The sequence below is a fragment of the Oscarella lobularis genome, chromosome 3, assembly GCF_947507565.1.
Source record: "Oscarella lobularis chromosome 3, ooOscLobu1.1, whole genome shotgun sequence".
NCBI lineage: Eukaryota > Metazoa > Porifera > Homoscleromorpha > Homosclerophorida > Oscarellidae > Oscarella > Oscarella lobularis.
Window position 1 is genome coordinate 3423480 of NC_089177.1, and position 21084 is coordinate 3444563.

Consider the following 21084-nt stretch of genomic DNA (forward strand, 5'->3'; position numbering starts at 1 on the left):
CATAATCAAATAGTGGATAGGTGGCGTGCGCGCACTCAGTTGATCAGCAGCAGTCGCCATGAACAACACGACGTACGCGAAGTATGCCGAAGACAACGCCAACAGAACAAACGTCGAAAGTACTTTGGCAGTAGATGAAATTCGAAAAGAGCGCGCAAATGGCCTCGTTTTGGCCGACTTGACTGACCTCATCCCAGGTCCCATAGTCTTCGGTATCAGCATCTTCATTGTCATCGTTCTTCTCCGTCGACGTCGTATGAGAGACGTCAGCAATATTATGATTGCCAACGCGGCTATAAGCGACGCTTTTTCCGCCGTCGTTTTGATGATGTCCGAATACGTTGTCCCGGTGAATCACACAGCTGAACATATACAAGGCATCTGCTCGTCGTTTGCCTACTTCTACTTCTTCCAGTACATCTATTCGTCGTGGTCGGCAGCATGGCTCGCGTTTGAACGCTACGATTTGATTGCAAACAACGTGAGTCGTCATCTGACGGTGAAAAAGACATTGATCCTGATACTGTCCACCTTCATTGTGAGTGCTGTATTTCCGGCTATGCCTATGATGGGTTGGGATCCAATCCGCTTTTACAAAACTCCCTATGGATATTCATGTAAGCATTTTCCCACAGCTGACAATGTTGCTGATAAATTCTATTTGCCGTTGTTGTACTTGATCAACTATCTGGTTCCACTGGGCATTGTCATCGTCTCGTTCAGCTGCGTTATTCGCATTGTCGTTCGACATGTCAGAAGCAGAAAACGTCGTAGAGCAATGCGAAATAACGAAGAGGGTGGATTTAGCCCTCTTGACGTCATTCGAACACGTGCATTCATCATAATCTTCAGCCTCATCGTCACAAACGTCATTCTCACTTCACCGACGGTCATTATCACGCTAGGCTCCAAATTTGGCGCGTCACAGCTGTACAACTTTCGCGTGGGACGAGAATACTCTTTCGGCCTTGCAAGCAACTTGCAGTTATACAACAAACTCTTCAATTCGTCGATGTATCTGTTGTGGATTAGAGACTACGTCTCTTGTCCTTGCAAAGGACGCACACGATCGTCCGAAATTTCTCTGCGCAATCCCAACACAACCAGAAAGACGAACGGTTGAGAAAATTATTAACTTGTAGAGTGTACTTCAAAAATGATATGTGGTATAGAGCTAGTAGTCATGCAGTGGTGCTATTCTTTGTCACCTCGGCACTGACTCTTCATGTGATGATTAGACTAGTCTACTAGGACATTCCGAACCGCTTGATAAAAAGTGCTCACCGCTTATTAGCTAAAGCGCGCCTGTTTCCGCAATCTGCCAGGGTTTGGTGTGCCGTCGTGATGATCCGAGGGCGCTGGCTGGCTGGCTGATCGAGCTGCATGGCTGTGCCGGGAGCGAGCACGAGGGAAAGCGAGGAATGGCGCGCGTTACAAAGCCTCTTAGAAACTCTACACGATTGGGAACACGTTTGAGCAGATCAATTTCGAGTAACGATGTTGAAAAGAATATATAATCATCTATTGATGGTCGAGTCATCGTTCTAATTTTTGGCCGCTTTTCAATGTAGTAAAATAATTGTCGATGACTCATCACTCTGATCTTTTTTGCATACATATTGGCAGTGGTTTTGGCTAATTGATTATAAAGAGCCGCCAAGACAGGAGGTGTAAAACGCTGCCGTCCTGGCGCCATTCAGTTGATCACAGCAGCAGTCACCATGAACAACACGACGAATGCCGAGGACAACGCCACTAACACAAGAAACGTCGATGAAAATTCCCCCGAGAACTCTATTCAAAAAGAACGTGAAAATGGCCTTGTTTTAGCCGACTTGACTGCTCTCATCCCAGGCCCCATAGTCTTCGGTATTAGCGTCTTCATTGTCATCGTTCTTCTCCGTCGACGTCGTATGAGAGACGTCAGCAACATTATGATTGCCAACGCGACTATAAGCGACGCCTTTTCCGCAGTCGTTCTTACGATGATGGAATACGTAGTCACGGCGAATCACCCCGCTGAACACATACAAGGCATTTGTTCGTCGTTTGCCTACTTCTTCTTCTTCCAGTACATCTATTCGTCGTGGTCGGCGGCTTGGCTCGCGTTTGAACGCTATGATTTGATTGCAAACAATGTGGGTCGTCGTTTGACGGTGAAAAAGACGCTGGTTCTAATATTGTTTACCTTCATTGTGAGTGCTGTATTTCCAGCTATGCAAGCGATGGGTTGGGATCCAATTCGCTTTAACAAAACTATCTATGGATATTCGTGTCGAACTTTTCTCCCACCTGACAGATTTGCTGATAAATTCTATTTGCCATTGTTGTACTTGATCAACTATCTGGTTCCACTGGGTATTGTCATCGTCTCGTTCAGCTGCGTCATTCGCATTGTCGTTCGATACGTCAGAAGCCGAAAACGCCGTAGAGCAATGCGAAATAACGAAGAGGGCGGTTTTAGTCCTCTTGACGTCATTCGAACACGTGCATTCATCATAATCGTCAGTCTTATTGTCACAAACGTCGTTCTTACCGCACCAATGGTCATCATGACGCTAGGCTCCAAATTTGGCGGGTCACAGCTGTACAACGTTCGCGTGGGACGAGAATACTCTTTTAACCTTGCAACCAACTTGGAGTTGTTCAATAAACTCTTCAATTCGCTGTTGTATCTGTTGTGGATTAAAGAGTACATCTCCTGTCCTTGCAAAAGACGCACAAGATCACCCAAAATTTCCTGCCGCAACAAGGACGAACGGTCGAGAAAATCATTAACGTCTACTTCAAAATATGTGGTATAGAGCTAGACTTTCCATAATAAATTATTCGTTGATGACAGTGATCTTTTTTGCATATGGTGGTTTTGACTAATTGGTCACAAAGAGCCGCCAAGACAGGTGTAAAACGCTGCCGCAATTAAATAGCGAATGCGGTGGAGTGTGCGTTCAGTTGATCACAGCAGCAGTCATCATGAACAACACGACGTACGCGAAGTATGCCGAAGACAACGCCACTAACACAAGAAACGTCGATGAAAATTCACCCGAAAACTCCATTCGAAAAGAACGTCAAAATGGCCTTGTTTTGGCCGACTTGACTGACCTCATCCCAGGTCCCATAGTCTTCGGTATTAGCGTCTTCATTATCATCGTTCTTCTTCGTCGACGTCGTATGAGAGACGTCAGCAACATTATGATCGCCAACGCGGCTATGGGCGACGCCTTTTCCGCCGTCGTTCTTATGATGTCTGAATATGTTTCCACGGTGAACCACACGGCTGAACACATACAAGGCATCTGCTCGTCGTTCGCCTACTTCTACTTCTTCCAGTACATCTATTCATCGTGGTCGGCGGCTTGGCTCGCATTTGAACGCTACGATTTGATTGCAAACAACGTGAGTCGTCGTTTGACGGTAAAAAAGACATTGATTCTAATATTGTCTACCTTCACTGTGAGTGCTGTATTTCCAACTATACCCATGATGGGTTGGGACCCAATTCGCTTTTACAAAACTCCCTATGGATATTCATGTAAAAGTTTTTACCCAGCTGACAAAGTCGCTGATAAATTCTATTTGCCGTTATTGTACTTGATCAACTATCTGGTTCCACTGGGTATTGTCATCGTCTCGTTTAGCTGCGTCATTCACATCGTCGTTCGACATGTCAGAAGCAAAAAACGTCGTAGAGCAATGAGAAACAATAAAAAGGATGGCTTTAGTCCTCTTGACGTCATTCGAACACGTGCGTTTATCATAATTGTCAGCCTTATTGTCACAAACGTCATTCTCACTTCACCAACGGTCCTTATCACGCTAGGCTCCAAATTTGACGTGCCGCAGCTTTACAAATTTCGCGTGGGACGAGAATTCTCTATTGGCTTTGCAAGCAATTTGCAGTTATACAACAAACTCTTCAATTCGCTGTTATATCTGTTGTGGATTAAAAACTACATCTCTTGCAATGCCTGCGTCTGCAAAAGACGCACAAGATTGCGTGCAGTCCCACATAACACCGACACTACAAAACGTTCAGTGACGGCGCTGAGAAAATCTGATGATTGTGAAAAATCCTGCGTTGAACATTGAATGAACTGTGGTTTAGCGCTTTTTCCTTAGATAGCCGATTCGAATTATATATACTGTCAACAGTTGGTACACGTCATGAGTATAGTAATTAGTTGTCTCCGTAAGCATCAGGACGATTACGTGCCACCACAAGTGGCTGGTGCCGCCTTTGTCGTTATTCTAAAATTTTCCAAAAAATTTTAGCTTACTTTCATTATTCCTAACAAATTTGTTTGCTACTTCTAAAAGAGTAAGTCTGTCTAGTTCCTCTTTGTAAGTGCTCATTGTCATCATACTATTATCTATGGTGTCATCAAATGATTTAGTCGCTCCTGCCCCGTTGAACTACGAAGATAAGATTTAATTCTTTTCATAGTAGAAAAGGATGTACATGTAAATATGTACACTAATCAGCTACCGTATTTAACCGAATAGTAGCTGCGGCTACTAATTTTTTTCCAAAACACAATGTTTTTCTCTAAAGCTGTACGGCGTTTTAAACGAGTCTGTAGGTAAAGGCAGGTACTAAATGTTCAGGGTGCGGCTACTAGCTATTCGGTTAAATACGGTACACGTGATCTAGCTACGGCCAGACTGCCCAACGGTGAAAGAGAACGTCAATATAATTTTTTTTGCTTTACGAAAATATTGGTCCGGCAGCTGCCGGACCTGCCGGGCCGGCGCGACCGGCCCTGCACGTGCGGAACCCGCAGGTAATCAAATAGCAACAAACGGTGCACGCGCATTCAGTTGATCAGCAGCAGTCGCCATGAACAACACGACGTACGCGAAGTATGCCGAGGACAACGCTACCAACACAAGAAACGTCGATGAAAATTCACCCGAGAACTCTATTCGAAAAGAGCGTGAAAATGGTCTTGTTTTAGCCGACTTGACTGACCTCATCCCAGGTCCCATAGTCTTCGGTATTAGCGTCTTCATTGTCATCGTTCTTCTCCGTCGACGTCGTATGAGAGACGTCAGCAACATTATGATCGCCAACGCGGCTATGGGCGACGCCTTTTCCGCCGTCGTTCTTATGATGTCTGAATATGTTTCCACGGTGAACCACACGGCTGAACACATACAAGGCATCTGCTCGTCGTTCGCCTACTTCTACTTCTTCCAGTACATCTATTCGTCGTGGTCGGCAGCATGGCTCGCGTTTGAACGCTACGATTTGATTGCAAACAACGTGAGTCGTCGTTTGACGGTGAAAAAGACATTGATCCTGATACTGTCCACCTTCATTGTGAGTGCTGTATTTCCAGCTATGCCTATGATGGGTTGGGATCCAATCCGCTTTCACAAAACCCCCTATGGATATTCGTGTAGAACTTTTCGCACAGCTGACAATCTTGCTGATAAATTCTATTTGCCGTTGTTGTACTTGATCAACTATCTGGTTCCACTGGGCATTGTCATCGTCTCGTTTAGCTGCGTTATTCGCATCGTCATTCGACATATCAGAAGCAAAAAACGCCGCAGAGCAATGAGAAACAATGAAGAGGGTGGATTCAGTCCTCTTGACGTCATACGAACACGTGCATTCATCATAATTGTCAGCCTTATTGTCACAAACGTCGTTCTCACGTTACCAATGGTCATTATCACGCTAGGCTTCAAATTTGGCGTGTCACAGCTGTACAACTTTCGCGTGGGACAAAAATTCTCTATTGGCTTTGCAGGCAACTTGGAGTTATACAACAAACTCTTCAATTCACTGCTGTATCTGTTGTGGATTAAAAACTACATCTCTTGCAACGCCTGCGCCCGCAAGAGACGCACAGGGAACACAGGGTTACGTGCAGTCCCTAAAACCAACACTACAAAACTTCCAGTGACGGCTGAGAAAATCTGATGATTATCTAAATCGAGTATATATGGAGCATTGAATGAACTGTGGTGTAGAATATTTTCATTAGAGAGTCGAATATCACTAATATTTGTAGGGGACAGGTGGTTTTGATTATAGAGAGCCGCCAAGACAGGTTGCAAAACCTTGCCGTAATCAAGTAGCAAACACTGCGTGCACGCATTCAGTTGATCAGCACCATGAACAACACGACGTACGCGAAGTATGCCGAGAACAACGCTACTGACGCAAGAAACGTCGATGAAAATTCACGCAGGAGCCCTATTCGAAAAGAGCGTGAAAATGGTCTTGTTTTAGCTGACTTGACTGACCTCATCCCAGGTCCCATAGTCTTCGGTATTAGCGTCTTCATTGTCATCGTTCTTCTCCGTCGACGTCGTATGAGAGACGTCAGCAACATTATAATCGCCAACGCGGCTATGGGCGACGCCTTTTCCGCCGTCGTTCTTATGATGTCTGAATATGTTTCCACGGTGAACCACACGGCTGAACACATACAAGGCATCTGCTCGTCGTTCGCCTACTTCTACTTCTTTCAGTACATCTATTCGTCGTGGTCGGCGGCTTGGCTAGCCTTTGAACGCTACGATTTGATTGCAAACAACGTGAGTCGTCATCTGACGGTGAAAAAGACGCTGATTCTAATATTGTTTACCTTCATTGTGAGTACTGTATTTCCGGCTATGCAAGCGATGGGTTGGGACCCAATCCGCTTTCACAAAACCCCCTATGGATATTCATGCAGTACTTTTCGCCCAGCTGACAATGTTGCTGATAAATTCTATTTGCCGTTGTTGTACTTGATCAACTATCTGGTTCCACTGGGTATTGTCATCGTCTCGTTCAGCTGCGTTATTCGCATTGTCGTTCGACATGTCAGAAGCAGAAAACGTCGTAGAGCAATGCGAAATAACGAAGAGGGTGGATTTAGTCCTCTTGACGTCATACGAACACGTGCATTCATCATAATTGTCAGCCTTATTGTCACAAACGTCGTTCTCACGTTACCAATGGTCATTATCACGCTAGGCTTCAAATTTGACGTGTCAAAGCTGTACAAGTTTCGCGTGGGACGAAAATTCTCTGTTGCCTTTGCAAGCAACTTGGACTTATACAACAAACTCTTCAATTCGCTGTTGTATCTGTTGTGGATTAAAAACTACATCTTCAATGCCTGCGCCTGCAAAAGACGCACAGGAGTACGTGCAGTCCCTAGCTAAAACCAACACTACAAAACTTCCAGTGACGGCGCTGAGAAAATCTGATGCATGCGTCGAACATTGAATGAACTGTGGTGTAGGGCTATTTCATTATGTGTACACTGTAACAACCGTCCTTGTCATCGTGATGTAGCTAGTGTAGTTCAGTAATTAATTTGTCTCCAGACTCGGATGATTGCATGTCATTTATTGACTTAATCAATTGTCACCACGCTTTATGTTGATAAAATGCAGATGACGCGCCCATGGTTCTGTCGTGATGGTAGATTTAAGGAAGTTGGCTGATCGGAACGACGCGCGTTAAATTGAATTAATTAGTTAATTAATTTCTTCCAAAGGAACGTCGACACAACTAAACTGTCTCCTAACTCGTCTTCACGATCGTACTTTAATTAAGTAGTCGTCACAAACTATTAATTTACGCACGAAGCTCACAGAGTGGAAGAAAGGAGCTATAGCTATAGGAAATGGTACGAGTAGGTGCCATGCTTTGAGTGAGCCGACACATGCGGCAAAACGTAATCAAATAGGAATAGGCGGTGTCCGCGCGCGCACTCATCAGCAGAAGTCACCATGAACAACACGACGTACAACGAGAACTCCATTGAAAAAGAACGCGAAAATGGTCTTGTTTTTGCCAACTTGACTGACCTCGTACCAGGACCCATAGTCTTCGGTATTAGCGTCTTCATTGTCATCGTTCTCCTTCGTGAACGTCGCATGAGAGATGTCAGCAACATTATGATTGCCAACGCGGCTATGGGCGATGCCCTTTCCGCCGTCGTTCTTATGATGTCTGAATATGTTTCCACGGTGAACCACACGGCTGAACACATACAAGGCATTTGTTCGTCGTTCGCCTACTTCCTCTATTTCCAGTACATCTATTCGTCGTGGTCGGCGGCTTGGCTAGCCTTTGAACGCTACGATTTGATTGCAAACAACGTGAGTCGTCGTTTGACGGTGAAAAAGTCATTGATCCTAATATTGTCTACCCTCGTTGTGAGTGCTTTATTTTCGGCTATGCCTACGATGGGTTGGGACCCAATTCGTCCTATAAAAACCGCCTATGGATATTCGTGTAGAACTTTTCGCCCAGCTGACAAAGTCGCTGATAAATTCTATTTGCCGTTGTTGTACTTGATCAACTATCTGGTTCCACTGGGTATTGTCATTGTCTCGTTTAGCTGCGTTATTCGCATCGTCATTCGGCACGTCAGAAGCAAAAAACGTCGTAGAGCAATGCGAAATAACGAAGAGGGTGGATTCAGCCCTCTCGACGTCATTCGAACACGTGCGTTCATCATAATTGTCAGCCTTATCGTCACAAACGTCGTTCTCACTCTACCAACGATCATTATCACGCTAGGCGCCAAATTCGACGTGCCGCAGCTTTGCAAATTTTGGATAGGAGAAAAATACTCTATTGGCTTTGCCAGCAACTTGGAGTTGTACAACAAACTCTTCAATTCACTATTGTATCTGTTGTGGATTAAAAACTACATCTTTTGCAGTAGTTGCCCAAAGACGCCCAAGATTGCGTGCAGCTCCTAGCAGCTGAGAAATCTCATGATTATGAAACAAATGCATTGAGCATTGAATGGACTATGGTATAGGGGGGTTTCATTAGAGAGCCTCTTAGATACTAATAACAGTTGTGGCTCCAGTGGCACTTTGGCACCCGTCATCAGTATATCGTGGCCGGTGCCGTCGTGATGTAGCTTCAGTGTAGTTTGAACGCTAGTTAAATGATACTACACTAATTATCTCTGTCTGTGTCTCCCAGACTCGTCAAGGATTAGTTGCCACGACAAGCACACTCCTTTCTCCTTTGCCGTAAGCGTCTCCTACGGTCCTCCGCAGGAGCCGTAGGTATTGGTATCGATCTAGAGCAAACTCTATTTCTCAGGTTTCCGTGCTTGAATAGATCCAATCCTTCCGATAAGTGGTCCGGCGTCGTGATGTAGTTCCCGATGGGTTCGATGGTGGACTGAAGGACTCGCATGCGAAAGAAGACCGCATGCGAAACGAGAAAAAAGACCGCATGCGAAAGACCGCATGCGAAAGACGCGCGTTAAGACCCCTTTGTGTGGAGGTGCGCAAGCGCGTTCGGGCTCGGCTGAAGAACGAAGCACGTGGCGTTGGCAAAGAGATGCCTCTCGTAAGCGTCTCCTCGTCTTGTCACGAGTCGTCGACGATCGATATTTGTTCTCTAGAAGTCGAAGAAGCAATTGAGGTCGAAGAAAAAGATCCAGCTTAAGTTCGTGATCGATTGCACGCATCCCGTCGAAGATGGCATCATGGACGTTGGGAATTTTGTAAGTTTTTGGCACGAGAGAGGGACTGGTGGGCTTAGGGGGCTTAGGGGATTCCTTTTCGGGAGACGAATAGGCTCTTTTTCTAGGAAAACTTCCTAAAAGAGCGAATAAAGGTGAACGGAAAAGTTGGGCAGCTAGGAAACGACGTTAGACTCACGAGAGATCGGAATAAGTTGAACCTAATGGCCGACGTTCCGTTCTCGAAGAGGTTTGCCGTGCGGGGTCCCTTTCGAGGGAACTGATTTTGATGTTTCCCTTTTTTTTAGGTATCTGAAGTATCTGAGTAAGAAGTTCCTGAAGAAACACAATCTACGTGACTGGTTGCGAGTGGTCGCCTCCGGCCCGTCGACGTATGAATTGCGTTACTTCCAGATCAACAATCAGGATGAAGATGAAAAGGACGACGATTGAGTAGCTGTTTGTTTTAACATGCTATGCAACTTCGTAAAATAAACGAACAAAAAACGAGTACTCTGTCATCGCACGCGTTGGGCATGTGAAAAATAGACGCGGTAGGCGACTTGGGGCGTATTGGTCCACATGATAATGGCAGTTCAAGTGTTATGAACACGTGGGATTCTGACTGGGAAATCTGCAGCTAAAATTTTTCGCGCTTCTCCAGATGTAGTCTCACGTTGTTCCTATATATGCCGTTATGCGCATTTGCAATTGATCACTGAGTCGCCGCACGATGAACACAACGTACGTCAACGCTACCAACGGAACAACAAATTTGTCGCTTTCAAATGAGGGACTGAAGGCCGGTGATCTAATTGACCTCGTCCCAGGTCCCATTGTCTTCGGAGTCGCCACTTTCGTTGTCATTGTCCTACTTCGTAAAGGTCGTATGGAATCAGTCAGCAATATTTTCATTGCCGCCTTGTTGATCTGACAGGTATACAGTAGCCTATGTTGATAGGGACCACCCCTATAGCGCAAACACCTCCCCCAGGAAAAAAAAAGGACCTGAGTACGTGGGATTCTGACTGGGAAATCTGCAGCTAAAATTTTTCGCGCTTCTCCAGATGTAGTCCCACGTTGTTCCTATATATGCCGTTATGCCGTTATGCGCATTGGTACTTGATCACTGAGTCGTCGCACGATGAACACAACGTACGCCAACGCTACTAACGGAACAACAAATAATTCGTCTATTTCAAATGGGGCTTCTGAGGGACTGAAGGCCGGTGATCTAATCGACCTTGTTCCAAGTCCTATCGTCTTCGGAGTCGCTATTTTCGTTGTCATCGTTCTTCTTCGTAAAGATCGTATGGAAGCAGTCAGCAATATTTTCATTGCCAATGCCGCTATCGGCGACGCATTTTCTGCAGTCGTCATGGCGATGAGCGAGTACGTATTCCGCAACGTGAGACACAAAGCCGAGCACGTGGAGGGCATCTGCTTGTCCTACTACTACTTCTTCTTCTTTCAGTACGTTTATGCGTCTTGGTCTATGGCTTGGCTCTCGTTTGAACGCTACGACTTGATTGCTAACGGATTGAATCGTCGCCTGACAAAGAAAAGAGCCTATCTCATAATTCTCTTCATCTTCATTATGAGTGCGGTGTTTCCTAGTCTGCCTTTCATGGGCTGGGATTCCTATCAACTCGAAAAAACTGATTACGGACGCGCCTGCAACACTCTTATTTTTCCTAAGAGCACCTTCGATGCATTCTATCTACCTTCATTCTACGTGATCAATTTTCTCCTGCCGCTGACTATCGTCGTCGTCTGTTTCAGCCTTGTTATTCGTGTCGTCGTTCGGCACATTCGCGCAAAGCACGAACGCAGGAACGCTTCGGAAGATTTCAACCCCCTGCAGGTGATTAAGACACGTGCTTTCATTATCATTGTCACGTTAATTGTTATCAACGTTGTTCTCACTACGCCATTTGTCATTTTCACTTTGGGGGCGAAATTCGAAGTAAGGAGTCTACTATACAGAGTGGGAGAAAAAACATCCATAGGGGTTGGTCACAATATAGAGCTATATAAAAAACTTTTGAATTCATTTCTGTACTTGCTTTGGGTCAAAACGTACGTTTTGTGCAAGAGCTGCAAAAGGAGAAGAAGGATCCAGCAGCAGCAGAAATTAACTCGTGCGGTCCCAATGGTTCCGCGTCGCCCAACCACTGCTTCAAGTTGACTCCGTTGCACTCCCAGCTATAGATGAACCGATAGTTCAAGTTGCTATGAATATAATGAACACGTGGGATTCTGACTAGGAAATCTGCATCTAACATTTTTCGCGCTTTCCCATATGCATGCACGTGTTGTTCGTATATGCCGTTATGCGCATTTGTAATTGATCACTGAGTCGCCGCACGATGAACACAACGTACGTCAACGCTACCAACGGAACAACAAATTCGTCGCTTTCAAATGAGGGACTGAAGGCCGGTGATCTAATTGACCTCGTCCCAGGTCCCATTGTCTTCGGAGTCGCCACTTTCGTTGTCATTGTCCTTCTTCGTAAAGGTCGTATGGAATCAGTCAGCAATATTTTCATTGCCAATGCTGCTATCAGCGACGCGTTTTCTGCAGTCGTGATGACAATGAGCGATTACGTGTTCAGCGTGAGACACAAAGCTGAGCACGTGAAGGGCATCTGCATGTCCTACTACTACTTCTTCTTCTTCCAGTACGTTTATGCGTGTTGGTCTGTTGCTTGGCTCTCGTTTGAGCGCTACGACTTGATTGCAAACGGGTTGAATCGTCGCCTGACAAAGAAAAGAGCCTATCTCATGATTCTCTTCGTCTTCATCATGAGTGCGGTGTTTCCTAGTGTGCCTTTCATGAGCGGGAATTCGTGTCAATTTAGAAAAACTGACTACGAATACTCGTGCAACACTTGTGCTCCTAATAGCACCTTCTATCTACCTACGTTGTATGCGATCAATTTTCTCCTGCCGCTGATTATCGTCGTCGTCTGTTTTAGCCTCGTTATTCGCGTCGTTGTTCGGCTCATTCGCTCGAAGCATCGACGCGATAACGCTTCGGAAGATTTCAGCCCCCTGGAAGTGATTCGAACACGGGCTTTCATTATCATTGTCGCGTTCATTGTTACCAACGTTGTTCTCACTACACCATTCGTCATTTTCAGCATAGGGGCAAATTTCAATGTAAGGAGCCTCCAATACAACGTGGGAGAAAAATCAACCATAGGAGTTGGTCAGAATATAGAACTATATAACAAGCTTTTGAATTCATTTCTGTACTTGACTTGGATCAAGAATTACATTTCGTGTAAGAGCTGCAGAAGGAACCAATAAAAATGGATTCAGAGAGCGGAAGAGAAAGAACCAAAACAAAATTAGCTATAGCCTACAGTATAGGCCTACATATTGCGATGGTAAAAAATGATGAAATAGTTGGTACTGACCCTTGCGCCAAGCATTCCGTATTCTACGGGGAGTTCCTGCCTTGTTGATCTGACAGTGATCGAGATGAAGTTGTTATGAGCACGTGCGATTCTGACTGGGAAATCTGCAGCTAAAATTTTTCGCGCTTCTCCAGATGTAGTCCCACGTTGTTACTATATATGCCGTTATGCGCATTGGTAATTGATCACTGAGTCGCCGCACGATGAACACAACGTACGTCAACGCTACCAACGAAACAGCAAATAATTCGTCTATTTCAAATGGGGCTTCTGAGGGACTGAAGGCCGGTGATCTAATCGACCTCGTCCCAGGTCCCATCGTCTTCGGAGTCGCCACTTTCGTTGTCATCGTTCTTTTTCGTAAAGATCGAATGGAATCAGTTGGCAATATTCTCATTGCCAACGCTGCTATCAGCGACGCGTTTTCAGCAGTCGTCATGGCGATGAGCGAGTACGTATTCCGCAACGTGAGACACAAAGCCGAGAACGTGGAGGGCATCTGCTTGTCCTACGCCTACTTCTTCTTCTTCCAGTACGTTTATGCGTCTTGGTCTGTTGCGTGGCTCTCGTTTGAGCGTTACGACTTGATTGCAAACGGGTTGAGACGTCGCCTGACAAAAAAAAGAGCCTACCTCATAATTCTCTTAATCTTCATTATGAGTGCGGTGTTTCCTAGTCTGCCTTTCATGGGCTGGGATTCGTATCAACTTGAAAAAACCGACTACGGACGCGCCTGCAACAACTTCGTTCCTCCTAAGAGCACCTTCGATGCATTCTATATACCTACATTCTACGTGATCAATTTTCTCCTGCCGCTGACTATCGTCGTCGTCTGTTTCAGCCTCGTTATTCGCATCGTAGTTCGGCACATTCGCGCAAAGCATGAACGCAATAACACGTCGGAAGATTTCAGTCCCCTGGAGGTGATTAAGACACGTGCTTTCATTATCATTGTCACATTAATTGTGACCAACATTGTTCTCACTACACCATTCGTCATTTTCACGTTGGGGAGAAAATTCAAAGTAGGGAGTCTAAGATACAGAGTGGGAGAAAAAATGACCATAGGAGTTGGTCTCAATATAGACCTATATAACAAACTTTTGAATTCATTTCTCTACTTGATTTGGATCAAAAAATACGTTTCGTGCAAGAGCTGCAAAAGGAGAAGGATACAGCAGCAGCAACAGCGGCAATCAACTCGTGCGGTCTCAACGACTCCGAGTCGCCCAACGGCGGCTTCAAGTTGACTCTGCTGCACTGCCAGCTGCAAGCAGATTTCCCTGCCAGAATCTCACGTATTTGTTGTATTCATCATGAACAACTATCTTATTTCTAGCTAATATATTTTCGCGTTTCCCCAGATGTACGTCCTACGTTGTTCGTATATATGCTCCTTACCGTTATACGTATTTGTCACTGAGTAGGCTGCACGATGAACACAACGTACGTCAACGCTACCAACGGAACAGCAACAAATTCGTCGATTTCAAACGAGGCTGAGGAGGGACTGAAGGCCGGTGATCTAATCGACCTTGTTCCAAGTCCTATCGTTTTCGGAGTGGCCACTTTCGTTGTCATCGTACTTCTTCGTAAAGATCGTATGGAAGCAGTCAGCAATATTTTCATTGCCAATGCCGCTATAAGCGACGCATTTTCTGCAGTCGTCATGGCGATGAGCGAGTACGTATTCCGCAACGTGAGACACAAAGCCGAGCACGTGGAGGGCATCTGCTTGTCCTACTTCTACTTCTACTTATTTCAGTACGTTTATGGGTCTTGGTCTGCTGCTTGGCTCTCGTTTGAACGCTACGACTTGATTGCAAACGGATTGAATCGTCGCCTGACAAAGAAAAGAGCCTATCTCATGATTCTCTCCGTCTTCATTATGAGTGTGGTGTTTCCTAGTCTGCCCTTCATGGGCTGGGATTCGTATCAATTCAGAAAAAATGACTACGGCCGCTCCTGCAACCATTTCGCTTCTCCTAAGAACACCTTCGATGCATTCTATCTACCTACATTCTATGTGATCAATTTTCTCCTGCCGCTGATTGTCGTCGTCGTCTGTTTCAGCCTCGTTTTACGTGTCGTCGTTCGGCACATTCGCGCAAAGCATGAACGCAATAATACGTCGGAAGATTTCAGTCCCCTGAAGGTGATTAAGACACGTGCTTTCATTATCATTGTCACGTTAATTGTTACCAACGTTGTTCTCACTACACCATTCGTCGTTTTCACCTTGGGGGGAAAATTCAAAGTAGGGAGTCTAAGATACAGAGTGGGAGAAAAATCAACGATAGGAGTTAGTCAGAACATAGAACTATATAGCAAACTTTTGAATTCATTTCTCTACTTGATTTGGATCAAAAAGTACGTTTCGTGTAAGAGCTGCAAAAGGAGAAGAAGGATCAAGCAGCAGCAGCGATCAATTCGTGCGGTCCGATCCGTCCCAACGACTCCAATTCGCCCAACGACAGCTTCAAGTTGACTCTGTCGAGGCCACGGCCAAGTAGGAATCAGATGAAGCGGCCGGGAATTGACGTGGAAGAACAAATCTGAGTTAGCTAGCCTACAGTAGACCTCTTTGTGTTGTCAGTGACTTAGAAAGACCGATGACGTCATAACTGGCCCAACGTTTTCGCGAAATTCTTCGTAGCGAGAAAAGGCGCGTGGCTGCGTGGCGTGCGTTAACACCGTATGGCGTATGTCTTTCCGACCGAATCGCAGCCTTTTGGAGCCCAACTTTGCCGGCTACGAGTTAGCGAAAGGCGAAAAGCCAATACTAAAGGAAACGAAGCTTGAAGAGCCGACAAACGTCGCGCGTCTGGAAGAAAATCAGTTCTCCTACGCGCACGTACGCTCTTTCGCCCTCCACAATCATCTTTTCGTCGATCCGTGGGCAAAAGATGTTGCCTACTTTGTGTCTGAAGCTAGAAACATCTTCAGCGTAGCTCAGGTTCGCGAGCGAAGCGTCTCCTCGCCTATCTGCGTCACGAAAGTTGCCGAGCTTCCCGAACCGGCTTCAAAATCTTCCGCTGCTACGAATGGCTCGATTACATTTCCCGCCGACGGTCTAGCCGTCGTAAGCGACGGCACGGGAAAGCTGATCGTCTACGAGACGAAAGACACGTGGCAGTGCACGTGGTCTACGGCGTACGGAAAGTGCGGCGTTGTCGCCGCTTCGAGAGGCGGCTCCGAGGGAAAAATGGCGTGCGCTCTCGTCGAAATCGCGCCTTCTGGTGAAAAAACCGTACAAATTGACTGGTTAGTTTTGATTCCTGATGGCACAAAGGGATACGGGATAAGTCTAGTGCAAAAAGTTGCGTGTCTCTCTTGGCCTATCTTAGTGGCTTTTGAATCGGACTGCTCAGCTCTGTACCTTCTCAGTGAAAGCACTGACGTCGTTAGAGAGAAAAACAAAGCCGTTCCCGTGCGTGATTGTGACGCCGATTTTAGCGATTCTGAAATTCAAGAATTGGAACGCCTAGCAAAACAAAAAATCGAGTTCGTCCGGGAAACGGATGAAAAAGAAGCGAGCCAGTCTCCTTGTCAGGCCAAGCGGCACAAAAACAAAGAAAGAGATTCAGACAACGAAGAAGAAGAAGAAAGTAAAAAATTATACCAATGGTCTCAGACGGACGACGAAGTACTCGTCGCTTTCAATTTACCGAGAGACGTCAATCGAGGAGAAATCATCTGCAAAGTGGAAAAGACTCGTCTGACGTTTGGACTGAGCGACGGAACGGGACTGCTCAACTCGGAATTATACGGAAACGTCTCTCTAGAAGGAAGCTGCTGGACAAAGGAAGGGCGTCGAGTCGACGTGGCGTTGGAGAAAGAAGAAACGGGCCGATTTTGGCCGACACTTGTTTCCGTAAAGGGCGTGCGACAGGAGAACGTGACGGACGGGGAGTCAGCGAAAGTAGATCCGGCGGAGTCGCTGACGGCAAATAAACCGCTAAGTGAGATGACCGAAGTGTGCGACCTGGCTCCGGACGATGAGTCGTTTCTCTTGAAAATCGATCCCCATGGGAAAGCAATATGCAAAGTAAGAGCATTAGAGCAAAGGCTCGCTCGTGTGTTTGTATTTCTTTTTGCAGGCTAGCTTGGGGGGCATTCAGTGGCTTTTTAATTGTCGATTGGATCCTCGGCGTCCGCCTGCCCTATGTCTTCGTTATGACGTCGACGGAATTGTCTGGCAACTTGGAACACCTTTTCCGGCTCTTCACGTTGGCACTTTTAACGCTTTTGGCTACGTTCAAGCGTCCAAAGAGCAGCGAAAGTTTTCCACGTGTGCTTCGGATCTTTCCGTTGCCGTGATTTGCGATTATTCTCGTTATGTTTTTATTTACGAGCAGCCCGATGTGAACTCGGTCGCCGGGGGATTTCTCGGGCGCACGGCACGTCAGCATGTCGTCACTTTGCCTGTTAGCGAGAGAAGTGACGAAATTCTTGGATTGGCTTCTTTTCCTGGCTTTCTCGTCTATGTTTTGACGTCTGATACGCTGTATGTTATTAGCCAATAACTGAATAATTGAGCCTGCCACGTGCGTAACCACATGTCTTCCTCCGAGAGCGAATCTGACGAAGACTACGTTCCCGAGGGTTTTTCTTGAAGTAGCGATCTTTTCTCTAAGGTCATACTGTTTTTTTGAAGGGGTCGTAAGCGACGATGAAGAGGATTCGGGAGACGAGGCCCCCGACGAGGGTCAAAGTCGAAAAAGAGCCAGAATAGAAGAACGCGACGCAAAGGAGAAAAGTACGAGAAGAAACGTGCACGCTCTATTGCTTTTAGATGAGACTAGGCGCGCAGGAGACCCAAAACAAGACGAAAACCAGGATGCGGAAGACGAAGCGAAGAAGAAACAGCAGCGAGCCCACGATTTGTGGTCATCGTTTAAAAAGGACGTAGGAGAGACGGCAGTCGCCGCGAAACCGCACCCACCACCGCCGACGGTACCGCCTCAACGAGAAACAAAGCGCAGATTCGCCGACGAAAGTCAAAGCACAGCGCCAATTGAGTCGACGAAAACGTACGATTTTGCCGGGGAGAAAGTGATCGTCGAAGATGCGAAGCCATCTCCTTCGAAAGGAGGGTAAGCTTAGACGATTGAGTTTGCCGCCACTAATCACTCAATCTATGCAGCAGCAGACAGTCAGGCTCCGGTCTTGCTAATCTCGTCAAAGGGCTCGGAAAGACAACTAAGATAAGCACGCTCGTAGGCTTCGTTCTCGTCTCTGTGGGGCTTTGTGGGCGAACGCTATGCGTGATTAGGAAAAATCCAAGTTGGATTGGAAGTCGTTTACTACCCAAGAAGGTCTGGCGGAAGAGCTGAAGCTGCACAATAAAGACGGGTGCGTCTCCCGTTCCTTCTGTGTCAATATTTTTATTTTGGTTATGTAAACAGGTACTTGGAACGGCAGGCTTTCCTCGAAAGAACGGATCATAGACAATACGAGCGGGAGAAGGAAATTCGATTGAAGCAAATTGGAAAGCGAACGAACTGATAGAACAACAAAAGACGGCAGGCAGGCAGGCAGGCAGGCAGGCACGGTATTCCAAAACCCATTAGAATCTTTATTAAATCTCTTCCCCTCTCCTAATCATCCCAATCATCCATCGCATTATTTACTAGTAGTCCTAGTCCTACAACTGTACAGAGAAAAAAAAGGTAAAGCAGCTAATTGTATCAAACGGGACGTGCCAAAAAGAAGAAGAGAGAAAGAGGGGTGCGTACATGTGAGAATGAAGAAGAAGAAGAAGAAAAAACGTCAGGACACTGTCTCTACATTTCGGATCCTTCTTTGATAGAGTCCGCTAGGGCTCGCGCCGCTTCCGGTACGAGACTAATGCTTTCGACCATCTTCTGAACGGCGTACTTGGACGGATAATCGAGCGCGGCTCGCTTGGTGAAGTCGACCACCTGCTTGATAGCATCCGACAATTTATTGCTGCAATGGACGACATGATTCCGTAGCTGGACGTGAAGGATCTTCTGAAAGAGCGCGTCGGCGATGTAGACGAGCTTGTAGGCACTGACAATGACGTATTTCGCCTTGGGTACGAACTCGTTCGGCTCGCCTTTCGCCGCGGCGCATAGATGCTGAACGGATTGCGTCAAATCGGGAAAGAGGGTCTGCATGTGAACCGAATAATAGCTCAGAAGCGCTTTCTCCGACGTCGACAATTGACCGGGAGATAGAGCGATTTCCGACAGAGCGCGCCCACGCAACGACCCGGACGATCGGCGCGCGGGGGGCGGCGGCGGCGGCGTCTCGTCCACAGGCGGGCGATCCGGTGTTTTGACGCGCGGGCTCGGATGCTGTGGCGACGGATCGGCGATGGAATTTCGTTTCGACGACATCGACGCGTCCGATATGCTATCCATGCTCGCGCTCAACGACGACGAGTCGAGACCCGAACGAAAGTAGGGCATAGTCATCGACGTGCCCGCGACGGGACCTCCGCCCCCACCGCTAAACTGACTGGAAACGTCGGCGGTCGAATCGGCACGCGAGCTACGCGGGGAATCCGGGGCCCCCGTCGCCGGATCGTCGCTTTTGAATAGAAGACTGCTATTGACGCGCACGAATACGACGAGTTCGCGCACGTCTTGAGGCAGACGCATCGCCGTCGAAACGAGATCTTGCAGATTGTCCTGCAACGTCGCGACATCGGACTTCTCCCGGCGAAGAGCTTTGACAATTTCTCGAATAGCGCGACGCGTTTCGTCGACGGGTGCGCGCAATTTGTCCAATTTCGTCTTCAGCGTTCGATCGGTCGCTTTTTCCGCATTCGCCGTCAAATCGAAACAGAATCGATCGAGTTCGCGCAATCCCGCTTTGATTTCGCTACCAATCGGGACGAGAGCGTCGACTTTTTCGTGCACCGTTTCCGCTCTGAGCCAATGTTTCGTTACGCTCGCGTTCAAACGTTTCACGTTGGGATCGATTTGTTTCTGTTGTATTTGCCCGAGTCGTTTCAGCGCGACGCTCGCCGAAACGTCGATCTCGCGCGGATCGCCGCGTTCTTCGTCTTCGCTCAACTCCGTGTACGGCGGATCGACGTCGGCGACGCTGGGCAAACGACGCGAACGCGAAGCCGGTAAGACGTCATACGTTTCGCTCCCGTCGGCCGAAGTCGACGATCGTACCGAGGCTGACGGGGGCGGGGGCCCCGATGCTACTTTGTTGCCCATTTCGGTTGCTTCAAAACGATCGTTTGCTTTTATGCCGCCGACGCCACGAGGCAGCGTAGCCGATCGCATCATAGGCGGCGTATCGTACGTGTCGAATGAAGCGCCCGCTCCCACGGGTAACCCCGCTGACGATCCCGACCGCTGCGGCGATCTTCGCGGTGATTGCGTGGTCGATGTTTCGTAGGCGTTCATTTTGGCGTAAAGAAGCTGCTGCTGTTCGGGCGTGAGAATGACGAAGTAGTTTCCCGGCGCGATCGCCGTTCGGCCTCGAAGTGAGCACAGCCACCAGCCGTCCATGTTCTGGTAATTTCTCTCGAGTACGGTGACGACTTCGCCTTTGCGAAAGCTCAGCTCGTCGCCGGCAACGTCGTCGCCGAAGTTGTCAAAAAGCGCTTGAGCGACCTTTTCGATAGTGCAAGGTGAGACAACGGCTACTTATTTTCGCTCCTTTACTCACCTCGTAAGCCATTCTCATGCACAACAACCGCGTCCGCGTTCTAATAATGGACCCTGACGAACTGGACCCGTTTGTATATCTGGCTAATTTACGATACGCGTGGGCTCTGATTGGACGAAACAAAGGTCACGTTGAGCTTCCGGTGCGGTAGCAGTTCACATTGACGTCACTGGGCTCCTGACTGGGCTCCACTCCCTCTTTTTTCCCCGTATACCATGAGCGGAACCGTCTTCTTTCCAAATAGCACCAACTTCGGAGGTGACCACCACGAATTCCTCCCTTGTTTACGTAACTTCCCATTACTAGAAAACTGGCGAGCCATCTTCTTATGGGCGTTCCTATCGAGCTTAGTCGTCCACACGATCGCCGGCGTCGTCGCTTACATCCAAATGAGACGCCGACCGTGGTCCATATATATCCCAGTCGTTGTTATTCTCTACGGTGCCGTGGCAACGACGCTCGGCTCGTCGATAACATGTAAATGGTGAAGGGAGGGGTTGAGTATTTTGCCCACGCACGCCCGCCGTTTGTCGCCCCCTATTTAGCCGTCGTCATAGCCGC

The 21084-nt window shown here is 47.3% G+C and overlaps 9 protein-coding genes and 1 long non-coding RNA gene across 14 annotated transcripts; 8 read left to right on the forward strand and 2 right to left on the reverse strand.

Moving 5' to 3' along the window:
• The first annotated feature begins 58 nt into the window (after positions 1 to 58).
• Positions 59 to 1697, forward strand: LOC136184526 (ultraviolet-sensitive opsin-like). Its single transcript, XM_065971431.1, has 2 exons — positions 59 to 119; positions 198 to 1697. Exons 1-2 carry the CDS (start codon positions 59 to 61, stop codon positions 1121 to 1123), a joined length of 987 nt encoding a protein of 328 aa, XP_065827503.1. The 3' UTR covers positions 1124 to 1697.
• A 4419-nt stretch (positions 1698 to 6116) lies between these two features.
• On the forward strand, positions 6117 to 7326 carry LOC136184713 (putative neuropeptide Y receptor type 6). Its single transcript, XM_065971648.1, has one exon. The coding sequence runs from the start codon at positions 6127 to 6129 to the stop codon at positions 7165 to 7167; it is 1041 nt and encodes a 346-aa protein (XP_065827720.1). The 5' UTR covers positions 6117 to 6126; the 3' UTR covers positions 7168 to 7326.
• Positions 7327 to 7740: 414 nt separating this feature from the next.
• On the forward strand, positions 7741 to 8863 carry LOC136184527 (ultraviolet-sensitive opsin-like). Its single transcript, XM_065971432.1, has one exon. The coding sequence runs from the start codon at positions 7741 to 7743 to the stop codon at positions 8719 to 8721; it is 981 nt and encodes a 326-aa protein (XP_065827504.1). The 3' UTR covers positions 8722 to 8863.
• A 390-nt stretch (positions 8864 to 9253) lies between these two features.
• On the forward strand, positions 9254 to 9953 carry LOC136184205 (large ribosomal subunit protein eL22-like). Its single transcript, XM_065971063.1, has 4 exons — positions 9254 to 9328; positions 9384 to 9485; positions 9572 to 9693; positions 9752 to 9953. Exons 1-4 carry the CDS (start codon positions 9320 to 9322, stop codon positions 9894 to 9896), a joined length of 378 nt encoding a protein of 125 aa, XP_065827135.1. The 5' UTR covers positions 9254 to 9319; the 3' UTR covers positions 9897 to 9953.
• Positions 9954 to 10587: 634 nt separating this feature from the next.
• On the forward strand, positions 10588 to 11654 carry LOC136184528 (opsin-VA-like). The gene is made up of 2 exons (XM_065971434.1): positions 10588 to 11409; positions 11550 to 11654. Exons 1-2 carry the CDS (start codon positions 10588 to 10590, stop codon positions 11652 to 11654), a joined length of 927 nt encoding a protein of 308 aa, XP_065827506.1.
• Positions 11655 to 11812: 158 nt separating this feature from the next.
• On the forward strand, positions 11813 to 12735 carry LOC136184529 (rhodopsin, GQ-coupled-like). Its single transcript, XM_065971435.1, has 2 exons — positions 11813 to 12656; positions 12719 to 12735. Exons 1-2 carry the CDS (start codon positions 11813 to 11815, stop codon positions 12733 to 12735), a joined length of 861 nt encoding a protein of 286 aa, XP_065827507.1.
• On the reverse strand, positions 12736 to 15576 carry LOC136185551 (uncharacterized). 3 transcript variants are annotated; one of them, XR_010669568.1, is made up of 6 exons: positions 15201 to 15576; positions 15070 to 15133; positions 13969 to 15016; positions 13655 to 13901; positions 13500 to 13600; positions 12736 to 13450 (listed from the first exon to the last, which is right to left on the reverse strand). It is a non-coding gene; the product is annotated as an uncharacterized lncRNA (long non-coding RNA). The 3 variants fall into 3 exon arrangements; XR_010669567.1 differs by having other exon boundaries at positions 13655 to 13784; positions 13842 to 13901; positions 13969 to 15133; XR_010669566.1 differs by having other exon boundaries at positions 13969 to 15133.
• LOC136185531 (nudC domain-containing protein 1-like) lies at positions 15559 to 17405 on the forward strand. The gene is made up of 2 exons (XM_065972697.1): positions 15559 to 16915; positions 16968 to 17405. The coding sequence occupies exons 1-2, from the start codon at positions 15572 to 15574 to the stop codon at positions 17391 to 17393; spliced, it is 1770 nt and encodes a 589-aa protein (XP_065828769.1). The 5' UTR covers positions 15559 to 15571; the 3' UTR covers positions 17394 to 17405.
• LOC136185543 (craniofacial development protein 1-like) lies at positions 17347 to 18471 on the forward strand. Of its 3 annotated transcripts, none has more exons than XM_065972713.1 (6): positions 17347 to 17472; positions 17525 to 17626; positions 17663 to 17963; positions 18014 to 18086; positions 18143 to 18222; positions 18276 to 18471. In XM_065972713.1, the coding sequence occupies exons 1-6, from the start codon at positions 17427 to 17429 to the stop codon at positions 18373 to 18375; spliced, it is 702 nt and encodes a 233-aa protein (XP_065828785.1). In that variant the 5' UTR covers positions 17347 to 17426; the 3' UTR covers positions 18376 to 18471. The 3 variants fall into 3 exon arrangements, with proteins under 3 accessions (XP_065828785.1, XP_065828786.1, XP_065828787.1); XM_065972714.1 differs by having other exon boundaries at positions 18017 to 18086; XM_065972715.1 differs by having other exon boundaries at positions 17681 to 17963.
• LOC136185529 (breast cancer anti-estrogen resistance protein 1-like) lies at positions 18425 to 20894 on the reverse strand. The gene is made up of 2 exons (XM_065972695.1): positions 20524 to 20894; positions 18425 to 20468 (listed from the first exon to the last, which is right to left on the reverse strand). Exons 1-2 carry the CDS (start codon positions 20539 to 20541, stop codon positions 18654 to 18656), a joined length of 1833 nt encoding a protein of 610 aa, XP_065828767.1. The 5' UTR covers positions 20542 to 20894; the 3' UTR covers positions 18425 to 18653.
• Between the last annotated feature and the right edge of the window lie 190 nt (positions 20895 to 21084).

Coding starts and splice junctions, on each gene's coding strand:
- LOC136184527 (XM_065971432.1), top strand. CDS start 7,741: ATGAACAACACGACGTACAACGAGAACTCCATTGAAAAAGAACGCGAA.
- LOC136185543 (XM_065972713.1), top strand. CDS start 17,427: ATGTCTTCCTCCGAGAGCGAATCTGACGAAGACTACGTTCCCGAGG. Junction 17,473..17,524: donor CGAAGACTACGTTCCCGAGG/GTTTTTCTTGAA, acceptor GTTTTTTTGAAG/GGGTCGTAAGCGACGATGAA. Junction 18,087..18,142: donor CAACTAAGATAAGCACGCTC/GTAGGCTTCGTT, acceptor ATGCGTGATTAG/GAAAAATCCAAGTTGGATTG.
- LOC136184526 (XM_065971431.1), top strand. CDS start 59: ATGAACAACACGACGTACGCGAAGTATGCCGAAGACAACGCCAACAGA. Junction 120..197: donor CAACAGAACAAACGTCGAAA/GTACTTTGGCAG, acceptor ACCTCATCCCAG/GTCCCATAGTCTTCGGTATC.
- LOC136185531 (XM_065972697.1), top strand. CDS start 15,572: ATGTCTTTCCGACCGAATCGCAGCCTTTTGGAGCCCAACTTTGCCGGC. Junction 16,916..16,967: donor ATGGGAAAGCAATATGCAAA/GTAAGAGCATTA, acceptor TTCTTTTTGCAG/GCTAGCTTGGGGGGCATTCA.
- LOC136184528 (XM_065971434.1), top strand. CDS start 10,588: ATGAACACAACGTACGCCAACGCTACTAACGGAACAACAAATAATTCG. Junction 11,410..11,549: donor CTTTGGGGGCGAAATTCGAA/GTAAGGAGTCTA, acceptor GAGCTGCAAAAG/GAGAAGAAGGATCCAGCAGC.
- LOC136184713 (XM_065971648.1), top strand. CDS start 6,127: ATGAACAACACGACGTACGCGAAGTATGCCGAGAACAACGCTACTGAC.
- LOC136184529 (XM_065971435.1), top strand. CDS start 11,813: ATGAACACAACGTACGTCAACGCTACCAACGGAACAACAAATTCGTCG.
- LOC136184205 (XM_065971063.1), top strand. Junction 9,486..9,571: donor TCATGGACGTTGGGAATTTT/GTAAGTTTTTGG, acceptor CTCTTTTTCTAG/GAAAACTTCCTAAAAGAGCG. Junction 9,694..9,751: donor GACGTTCCGTTCTCGAAGAG/GTTTGCCGTGCG, acceptor CCTTTTTTTTAG/GTATCTGAAGTATCTGAGTA.